The 11,494-nt window shown below is 33.9% G+C and overlaps 1 protein-coding gene across 1 annotated transcript; it reads right to left on the bottom strand.

Moving 5' to 3' along the window:
* Window positions 1-7,564: 7,564 nt before the first annotated feature.
* LOC120202126 lies at window positions 7,565-10,383 on the bottom strand. Its single transcript, XM_039202598.1, has 3 exons — window positions 9,885-10,383; window positions 8,932-9,660; window positions 7,565-7,959 (listed from the first exon to the last, which is right to left on the bottom strand). The coding sequence occupies exons 1-3, from the start codon at window positions 10,381-10,383 to the stop codon at window positions 7,565-7,567; spliced, it is 1,623 nt and encodes a 540-aa protein (XP_039058529.1).
* Between the last annotated feature and the right edge of the window lie 1,111 nt (window positions 10,384-11,494).

Below are 11,494 nucleotides of genomic sequence, written 5' to 3'. Positions count from 1 at the left end.
GTCATCTTTACTGATCGGTAATGACATCAATTTTAATGTTGATTGTCGACCATTGATATTTTTATTACCTTTTTCTTTTCTTATATCACATCTTTATTTTCTGTTTTTTGTTTTGTTTTCAATTAGTATGTCTTAATGTCATGTTTTCATATGTTTTTATGACATATATATATTTTTGACATATTTTTTGGTCGTTTGGTTTTTTTTTTCATTTATCTTTTTTTAAAGGTTGATTTGATATCGTCACGACTGATCAAGATGATACTTACCTGATATATTGTTGATCTTTCCTACTTTGGACTCTTGAATTGGATTTGGATACCCGATTTACATTTGTGGATAACTTTTCACGTCACTTGAGTCTGATTTGCGGTTTGTCGGTAGTCTTTTAGTAGCTTGATATCATTTTGTGGTGCCTTTATCGATACGATCAAATCTGTTTGTATCTATCTTTGTTCGAGTTTCTTGGTTAGTTTTTTAATATTTCTTTGTATGGTCCTTATGTGATCTTAAGTTGCTAATTTCTGTTTCAATGATTATAGAAAATTATCCTAATTATGTGCTTAATTTAAGATTATGATTGTAAATTTTTATTATAATTTAAGATATTTTCTATTTTGAATAAAATTAGTGAATTCTATAAAAAAATGTAATTATAATACTAATTGATATTAAATATTTAACAGTAAAGTATAAGATAAATTACACCAGATACCACAGAACTTTAGGCATTATATTATTTATATCATTGAACTTTCAATTTTGCCAATTATAACACTAAACTTTGATTTTTGTTTCAATTATAACATTAGGCCGTTAAATCGTTAATAGCCTGATCAAAACGATATCGTTTTGGTGAGGTGTTACGACGACAATTGTCAGCCACATCATCGTGTCATTAACGATTTAACGGTTCAGTAGTATAATTGAAACGAAAATCAAAGTTTACTACTATAAATGACAAAATTGAAAATTCAGTTGTATAAATGATACAATACCTAAAGTTCAATGGTATCTAATGCAATTTACCCTAAAGTATATCGAAATCGCGTCTTATACGTGATAGAGATTCACATATATGGTTGTAAATGAGACTAGCCAAAGTCAGCTACTTCATACTCAAATAAAAAAACTCATGAGTTACTTCATATGCTTAAGGTTCAAGTTCGAGCTCAAGCTTGAATTTGTGTTTCAATTGAGCTAAGTTTGATAATGTTTCGAGTTCAAGTTTTTTCGAGCTCAATGGATGCTTCAATTTTTACTTTCGAATTCGAGCCGAGCTTAATAAATTTAACAATCCTCCACGGCATTATCAATTCAAATTCAGCTATGTCGTTTGAATCATACCAACGATTTCAAAATTAATTTTTAGTTGTCCTAACAATGAGATCTCAAAACAAGCATGACTATTACACACCTAAAAAATTAAAGAAAACAGTACTACAAAAAAACAACTTGCAATTTAAATTCTAATTTGCAAACCACGATGGGTGCTGCTAGCGGAGGTGTTTTGCGAGATAACAATGGAGTGTAGTTAGTTGGCTACCATAGAAACATTGGACGGTGCTGTCCACCAAGTCGAGTTATGGGCAGTCTCGACGGTCTCTCTTTTGCTTGGAGCCATGGCTTCAGGAATATGGAAGTGGAGATAGACAACTATGAGGCGGTGAGAATCCTGAACTTCCCCGCAGATGATGCATAAATTGGCCATCATCCGGCGGATCCGACGACGCCTCACTCTTCATTGGAGCATCAAGATTACCCATATTTCAGATGCCCTTGGGACCCTCGATCAGGGGCGGATGCTCGCACTAAGCTCCGTAGGGATCAAGAGCATCCCATTATTTTTCAGAAATGGTTAAATTTAATTTAATTTAATAAAAGTTTTCAAGAAAAACCAACCTTCATAGTCTCACCTCTGAGAACAAAATTGTTTCAAGCACCAAAAGATCAATGGTTTTCTCCATTGCAGCGGTTTTTCCTGTGGATACAACAATTCATAAGATCCACAACCCACAAAAATAATAATTTATCAATAAGGGGAAAAGGAAATCATTTTTCTTGCCTTGAGTTCCAAGAGTGAACGTCTCAAGTTGAGGAAAACCTGTCAACTTCTCAATACAAATTGTGTAGTTAACTTGAGAAAAACAAGAAAATAATACTTGCATCGGAGAGAGTAGAGAATCAAACTCGAAAGATAATATATAAAAATAAAAATTTGATCCGAAATAATCGATTAATACTTAATAAGATATTAATGATTAATTCAAGAAAGAAAGAGACCCAATACAAAATTAACAGAAGCCGGGGATTGATTTTACACGAGGTGGAAATCAAACAAAATAGGGATAAAAATTATGCATGCATGATGACTGCAATTGCAAAGGACGATTACTTCAATGCCTAAAATTGGTTTTCTTATTCTTTTTTCTATATGTATAAACCTTGAAGAAAGCACCCCAAACATTTCCATAAGTATTCGGCAATAGTAAAAGAATTATTGTTATTCTTTAATGTCCTGAGTTCGATCATCAGAAATACTATATTAGATGTGTGAGCGTTTAAGAATAAATTGCCTTTGTCTCGTTTTACCTTGAAGATCCCATCGCCAATGACAAGTGTGTTTATTTATTTTTATTATTATCTATAAGCATATATTTTCTTAGAACTTCTCATCTTCTCTATTTATTTGATTAATTCTACCAACCAAACAAATCCCCTTCTCTTCGAATTTCTTCCTCTAGAAGCAGTTGCCATGTCTATCCACAACGATCTCATCAACCTTAACCCCAGCGACACCACCGTAAAGATCGTAGCTGAATATATATGGTTCACGAATCTTCTCTTCCTTAGTTCCTATGCTTTTCCTCTTCATTTCCAATCCAAGACTGATCATTTCTTCATTTTTTCCCTTTTAATTCTGTTTCAGGATGGATGAACCGGGAATGGAATTGAGGAGCAAATCAAGGGTGCGGTTCTTCGAGTGTTCAAAATTCGAATCAGAGATTTAAATTACGCAATCGTTATTTAAATACCTGGCTCGAACTCCCTCTTTTGTTGAATCTTTTCTTAAGAAACAACTACTGATTTTACCGTTCGTAAATTCTACAGACTCGGTGTAGAGCAGGGATGGATACTTCCGAAGTCCCGCTCTGGACCTACGATGGTGGTGGTACGGACGGGGTTGTCGGAGCTGTTGCTTCGACTTCTAAAGTAAATATGAAAAAGGTGAAGAAATCCAAGCGTAACAAGAATGGGCGCCTCAAGTCTGAATGCAAAGATGATTTAACCTCAAAGTCAAGCGAAGGTGTTCAAAGATTTAGAGGAATGTTGAGTTGTTGATTTTAATGTTCTTGCTTTCTTTGCAGGTGTTCAAACAAGTTAGAAGTCTGTTTCATAATAATATCTTGTTATGAACTGGAGACGAAAATAATGTGTTAGCCGATGTTATGAGAGAATTTGTTCTTTATTCCGATGAATAAAACAATCATCTTCGTACACTGTCCACAGCAGCCGCCATATCGCTGTATCAAACATGTGAACAAAAATAATCAAATTATGTGAATAAATGAATTTTATGAGGATAATAGATTTATAAAAATATCATTACAAAGATTAATATTTAAAATTAGCTTTCAATATATATGTAACATTTCATTATGATATTTTAGTAGAATTATTTTGTGATTTAAATAATCATATAATTAATAAATAAAGAATGATAATTTTTTTGACAAATTTTAAATCTAATCCTAATCCTATCTAGAGGGGAATGGAAATGATAGACCGTAGGGGAAAGAATGAGAATGTTTCTAGTGAGTTTAGAACTCATTACCTAAGTAAATATAAAAAATAAAAATAAACAACTTGAACAATCGACCAAATATGATTGCTTAAAGAACAATAACTTGATTACATAAGATTTTAGTCCATGTTATATAAGTTCATATGATTCCACGTTGTAATTTACAAATGAAATGTAGGTTAAATTATAAATATTTAGATAAAATTATAAATGGAAAAATTGATTGTGAAAAATATTTATTTAAGTTGTATCATTTTTATAAAAAAAATTAAATTATTGTATTTTTAAAAAAGTATTTTTTATTAATAATTTACTTTCACTCTTTAAAATAAATTTATTATTTTATTCTAAACATAAAATCATGAATCCAACCTTAATAATAATTATCAAAATGATAAAAACATGTTTTTCAATTAATCTAGGGTAAATAATATATAAAGCAGTACTTGTTCAAAGATAACTCTTAACCATTTGATATTGAACGCTCAAACACATGACATTTCTGGTGCTCAAATATAGAACCTCAAGGAATAATAACAATTTCTTTACCACCGAGGTCATTTAGTTTGTATGAAAAAACATTTCTTTAAATTGTTCATATTTACAATCAAATATAACAATGAAAATAATACATATGTATATATATACACATACAAACATATATACATACTCTTTAAATCATTTAATTTTTTTTATTTTATTGAACGAAACTTAAATGATCTTTAAATGATATTTTTATAAAAAATAAAATGAAGTTTGAATTAATTTGCATGTGATAACATGAAAGTAAGCATTACCCATAATTTGAAAAAAGAGGTTGATTACTAATTCATGATACTAAAATTTCTCTGATTCTCTTCTAAACAAGGATAAATTACAAATTTCATCATTTAATTTTTTTCTCATTCTTATTTTGGGCACTAAAATTTAATATTTTTAATTTATTCACTAAACTTTTGATTTACTCATATTTTGGTCACTCTACAGCTAAATACATAATGACATTATAACTCAACATTTTTCCTATTTAAAATTATAAAATATCCCCAAAACAATGAAACATTTTTTACCAAGTTCCAATGATGAAAGGTAAAAAAAAGGAAGAAGTAAGTTGTATATCTTGATTCCACATTGATCGAATGATAGATATTATAGATCAAAGTATTTTGAGGTTTCATGGTGTTTGAGTTTAGGGTTGAGATTTTATGAATTTTGAAGTTATTTAGGTAAAATTTAAACTGATAGAGTGATATGAGAGAATGAAGAAAGTTTATCGATATCTTCAATGTTCGAAGAAGACATTAGAGAATAATAATTACAATGTTGACGTGACACAATGATTAAACCATAAAAATTTCATCTTTAGAGGAATAAAATATAATAAATAAATTAAAAATATAAAAATGGCATGGATGATCAATGGAGTTCATGCCAATAAAATATAGTTTACATCAGCACACGTGACTGGCATATCACATTTCTATTTATTATTTAATACTCTTGTGACTAAAATAGGAATAAATCAAAAGTTTAATGATTAAATTAAAAATTTTAAAGTTTGATGACTAAAATAAGAGTTAAAATAAAGTTGAATGATGATTTTTTTAATAAATCGGGTTTCCAAAATCATGAAATATTAGATCACTTCAATGATTTTTAGTGTGACATCTACAAAGTCGATAATGTGTAAACGTAATATTCAAAGATGTTCTAGTTAGGGGTGCTTATGGAATGAGTCAATCACGAGTAAAACATTGTTCGATTCGTGCTCGTTAAAAAATTTTGTTGCTCGACTCAACTCGTTGCTCGTTAAGCTTGTTAAAATTTTGCTCGACTCGTGCTCAATAAGAAAACTTGTTGTTCGACTCGTTGCTCATTAAGCTCAATGCTCATTGCTCGACTCGTTGTTTGTGAAGTAATTTAAAGCTTAAACTCCAAAGTAACAATCTACAAATATATTAAAATAATAAATAAGGTTTGATTTTTTAGTGTATAAAATAATTTTTTAAGATAACTACTAAAAAATTATATAAAAAAATTAATAATTTGCTTGCGAATTTATTGAGTCGAGTTGGGTTTTGTTCGACTTAATTCATTAAGGTCTCAAGTTGAACTTGAGTTTGAATCGAATCAACCCGAATTAAATTTTTACCATGTTTTGACCGAGTCGAGTTCGAATTACTCATGAGATTTACTCGTTAAGCACCTTAGTTATAGTATTTTTTTTAAACTAATGAGCACCTTAGTTACTCACGAGGTTTTGGGTTTCGCATAGCTCAAAAAACCATGTACATATATCCGATCCAAAATTCGGGTCTCCATCGCTTCGCCTAATTCCATTTGGGCTGTTGAACTGGGAAAAAAACAGCAGCGGTGTTTTTGTGTTCGTTGCAACATAAATCGTCAACGCGATGAAGAACATTTTCTCGATCCCCATTTTGATAATTTCACTTGCTTTATGGTCAGTCGTTGATAGCGCATCAAACGGCGTGGGGGAATGGCAGATCCTCACCAACCTAAACTTCTCTTCTCAGATCCGTCGCCACCCTCGCACTCTCCTTTTCGTCACTGTTCCACTCTCCTTTTCGTCACTGTTCCATGTAACCTACAAATTCAATTCAAATTGTTTGTCGGAGTTCAGTTCACGGTCACGAATATATATATATATATGTGTGTGTGTGTGTGTGTTAAAATTGTAATCTGTAATCACGTTTTTCTCATTTGTTTTACAGGGTGCGGCGAGTCCCGGTCCCTTATGTGGGAAGTGTCCCGGTTAGTTGCCGATAAGTCAACGGAGTTTGACTCCTTGAAATTGATGTTTATTCACAGGAACACGGAGAAAATGTTGGCCGATTCCATTGGTGCTTGGGATGGAATAACGGTGTTTTATTATGATCACTCCTTTTCTTGTAAGTACCAAGGAAAGCTTCGAGCTCGAAGTATATTGAACTCTATTCATCCTTACATGTCAGCTGCTTCTCCCGAGGAACTTCCTTTAAAGCCCCTTAATTCTCAGGAGGACTTGAAATCGTTTCTCGAATCAACTGACAAAGCTTTGATATTAGCTGAATTTTGCGGTTGGGCTCCCAAGTTAGTGGCTAAGGTCAAGAATAATGGAAGTCGAACTGATTTGACACCTAAGGTTGCTGGTAGTTTCTTTCTTCAATTCATTCCCAGATTTAATTTATTTAATTAATGAAGAGAATATTTTGGATAAGGGTTAGAGGTAATGTTGCTTAAACTTTTGTTTTTAAAACTCAGGAAATGGAAAGTGGGATGCTGAAATGTGGTGTTGAAAATGGGATTGCTGAAATTCCTTGGATTACTCTGTTTAGTATGGTAAATGATAGTGTTTCTTCACGAGAGAGTGAAAATTTGCAATTTGGTCTTGGTTTGAGCTGTACCTTAAAAGAGTACAAGCACTTTGATTCATTTTTCTCGAAGTTGATTGATGTTAGAAGAGAGTTCTTAGTTCCTCCCGAAAGGCTTAGATTTTGGTTGTTCAAAAGTTACTAAAGATGAGGATGAACTCAAGAATGCCTTAATTTTTTTGATAGGAATAGAAGGCCTCATTAAAAACCTTCCTCATAATTGCCTCTTGTAAGGAGACAAATAGAGGAAGGAGGAAAAGAGTGCTTAAATATATTAATAACCCATAATTACATAAGATTCCAAACATTACATAAAATTACCTAACATAGAACCATAACTAAAATAATACACCATAACCACTACTCATAACAACAACCTCCTCACTCACTAACCAATTCCTGACTTAGCTAGACAATTAGCTTCCACATTAGTACATCTGCTGATATGCTTAATGATAACATTAGACTGCACAACTATCTTCTGAATTTCTATAATCAAATCAACAAGGTGAACCGGGCAAAGTTCCGGACTGTTGATCCACTTCACAACAAGAAACGAGTCACTTTCCAAAATTAGAATTCCTTTATCCCTCCAAACTGACTCAAAAAACACTTCTAACCCCACTTTGATAGCAAATATCTCAGCAAGAATAGGAGAACAAGGTCTTAATGCTCTATAAAAAGAAGCCATCTTGTTCTTATCGGCATCTTTAAGAACTCCACCAATACCACTTCTTCTCCAATCAAAGTTAACAGCCCCATCAACATTCATCTTAAAATAACCTGTAGGAGGAGGGCACCATTTTACTCTTGACTATCGAAAGTTAGAGGGGGACTTATGCAAATCCGCCAAAGTAAGATCTCCCACGAGGTTGTCCACTTGGATAGACACATCCTTGTTTTTAGCTAAAAACCATGAACCCACCCTATACCTCACAAAAAAAAAAAGATTAGCTCTATCCAACTTGCCTTTCTCAAATACAATCTGGTTCCTACACAGCCAGACAGACCACAAAATAGCTCATGGGATAAATCTCCAAATACACGAGTTTGGTCTTAATTGCGCCCAAGAAAGCAAGAAGCCTTTCGAACTATTAGGGAGAACTAAATTAACTTTCCACATACGGAGGAGTTTGACCTAAATCTGGCAAACCTGGACGCAAGGAAAAAAATAAATGCCTGACCGATTCTGGTTCCACTCCACATAACACACATAAAGGGGATACAATATTTTTGACTCCTCTTCTCATTAAGACAATTTTAACAGCCAACTTCTGATGAATAATTTGCCAAATGAATATCTCCACTTTTGGTGGAACTAAACCCTTCCACACTATCTCCAACCATGAATTATTTGATTCTGACAAACTTGAAACTAATCTAGAGCAAGATTGAACCGAGTACACACCATCCCCACTACCTTTCCACGCCAAACGGTCTTCACCCTTCAACGGAGGTTAAAAATTGTCCAACAATACCATCATTTCCATCCACTGTTCAAACTCACTGTCCATTTAGTTCCTCCTAAGTTGTAAATCCCACACCCACTCCCCATTAGACATACACCCAAAATCAACCACAACCCCTTATTAACTGATAGTGCAAAAATCCTTGGAAACATAGTCTTCAAGGAATAGTTAGAAATCCATGAATCATGCCAAAATCTAATTGAATCTCCTTTTCCCACCTGAAGCACAATATTATTTCGAAAGCATAACCCAAATAAGTCATTAGTCCGATAGTTATTTACAACACCTTTCCAAATCCAAGACACATTAGAGGGAAAATTATCATCTGAAACAATAGAACTCGTTCCCACATTATACTTGGAACATATCATTGTCTTCCACCAAGAGTCCTTCTCCGAACCAAACTTCCATACCCATTTTCCCAGTAAAGCTCTATTCCGTAGCTTAAGATCCGAAATTATCAATCCCCCCAACTCTTTATTTTTACAAACATCATTCCAGTTAATCCAATGAAACTTTTTCTTCTCAGCCGAAGAACCCCACAAGAAGTTGGCCATAATAGATTCCAGTTTCTTCCTCACAACCACTGATATTTTGAAAAGTGACATATAATAATTAGGGAGTGAATTCAGGACTGATTTTATCAAAACTATCCTCCCTGCTATGGATAGAGAAGATAATTTCCAGCATGCCAATTTCTGGTAGAACTTCTTCACAATCGAATCCCATAGTTGAATAAAATTTATCTTTGCTCCCAATGGTAATCCCAAATATTCTGTCGGAAAAGAGTCTCTTAAGCAACCAATAGATTCTGCCCACTCCCCAACAATCTGATCTTGTAAATTAATACAAAAAATTCTGCTCTTCACCAAATTCAGTTGTAGCCTTGTACACAACTCAAATACAACCAAGACCCTCTTCAGATTTGCTAACTGTCCCTTAGAAGCTTTACAAAATATGATCAAGTCATCCGCAAATTGTAAATGAGTCAGCATCGAAGAAGAATTATCAGAACCTATTTAAAAACCCTCAAACAGCCCCAAAGCTACTGCTTTAGACAACAACAAATTCAAAAATTCACCCACTAGATTAAACATGAGCGGGGATAAAGAACACCCTTGTCTCAGCCCCCTAGATATTTTAAAACTTTCAGTAGGAGAGCCATTAACGAGAACTGAAATAGAAGTTGAACTTAAGCAATTATATATCCACGACCTCCATCTTCTACTAAACCCATACACTCCATAATTTGAATTAAAAAATCCCAATCAACAGTGTCATAAGCCCTCTTGAAATCCACTTTGAAGACGAGACCTTCCCTTCTTTTCCTCCTCCAGAAATCGATGGCCTCATTAGCAATTAAGGAACAGTCACAAATCTGTCTTCCCAGAATGAAAGCAAATTGAGATTGACCAATCAACCCTCCCATGCACAGTCTTAGCCTTCTTGACAGAACTTTAGACAAAATTTTATATAATCCTCCTACCAAACTGATTGGTCTGTAATCCTCAATGGCAACCGGATTCTGCTTTTTCGGAATTAGTGTAATGAAAGAATGATTGACACCTTTCCCAAACTTCTTCCCTTCATAAAAATCTTCGAAAAACTTATGAATATCTCCTTTCAAAACTGGCCAAAATTTCTTAAAAAATCCCATATTCAACCCATCTGGACTCGAAGCTTTGTTGCTATCCGAAGAATCTATTGCCTCCAAAACTTCCCCCTCCGAAAAATTCATATCCAATTGTGCAACTTGATCTCCGAAAGCCTAGTAAAATTCAATTCCAGCTTTTCAACTTCAACCGTCAGAATGGCATTGTAAGCGTTCTTGAAAAAATCAAAAACAACAACTTTTATCATCATCGGCTCCTCAATCAAATTAGCACTGACATCCAAAGCATTAAGAGAATTAATCCTCCCTCTATTTGTAGCACATTGATGAAAGTACCTTGAATTCCGATCCCCATCCATAATCCACTGCACCCTTGATTTTTGGAACCAAACTAATTCTTCTTTTTTATACAATGACCATAGTTCACTTTTTACTTTTGCAATATCCACCATAGAAACGAGAGAATTCCTTTGTTGTAGTTGAGCTTCTTGATTTGAGATTAGCCTCTCTTTGCTGTCAATCAAACTGTGTAATTGCATTCTGCTTTCATTAGACCAATTCCTGATTTCCACCTTTGTTTCTCTAAGAACCTCCTCAATGCTCAGCCTCTTCCTACTCTTAACTTCTGAAATTTTATCTTCCACTGCTTCCTTAAAACCCTCCTCATCCATGATATAATTGAACAATTTGAAGGGTTTCGGACCCCAATTTAGCTTGCTGGATTCCAAAGCCACAACATTATGGTATGAAATTAATTTTGGTAATAACCTCTGAACAACATCCGAGAATAAACCTAAAAAATGTCTGAAACAAGAAACCTATCGAACCTCACAAACGTAGGATCTTCCCTATTATTACCCCAAGTGAAACTCCCTCCCACCAAAGGCAGATCCATTAAATTTTCTTGAAACAGAAATTCCCTGAACCACACAATTGAATTTTCATTCAGTGATTTCCCCAACTTCTCTTCCTGTGACAAATGAGCGTTAAAGTCTCCAACTACACATAATGGGCATCCCAATGAGGAAATAAAACAGGTTTACTCCTCAAAAAATGCCTCTTTATCGGCTTCAACTGAGGGCCCGTAAACATTAATAAAACAACACACCTCTTGGTTAACCTTTATTGTACCCTTCAAAGCTATAAACCTTGGAGAAATCTTCACCAACTGAGGTACAAACCAGTCCTCATCCCACAGAGTAACCAAACCCCTTGATGCTCCCACTGTCGAAGACTC

The sequence above is a fragment of the Hibiscus syriacus genome, unplaced genomic scaffold, assembly GCF_006381635.1.
Source record: "Hibiscus syriacus cultivar Baekdansim isolate YM2019G1 unplaced genomic scaffold, ASM638163v2 tig00008222_pilon, whole genome shotgun sequence".
Taxonomy (NCBI): domain Eukaryota; kingdom Viridiplantae; phylum Streptophyta; class Magnoliopsida; order Malvales; family Malvaceae; genus Hibiscus; species Hibiscus syriacus.
The sequence above is the reverse complement of the archived record's forward strand: the minus strand, read 5'-3'. Positions and strand labels throughout refer to the sequence as shown.

Coding starts and splice junctions, on each gene's coding strand:
- LOC120202126 (XM_039202598.1), bottom strand. CDS start 10,383: ATGAATTTTTCGGAGGGGGAAGTTTTGGAGGCAATAGATTCTTCGGAT. Junction 9,661..9,884: donor TTTAATTCAAATTATGGAGT/GTATGGGTTTAG, acceptor GTTTTTAAATAG/GTTCTGATAATTCTTCTTCG. Junction 7,960..8,931: donor TGTGTCTTGGATTTGGAAAG/GTGTTGTAAATA, acceptor CTCCTCCTACAG/GTTATTTTAAGATGAATGTT.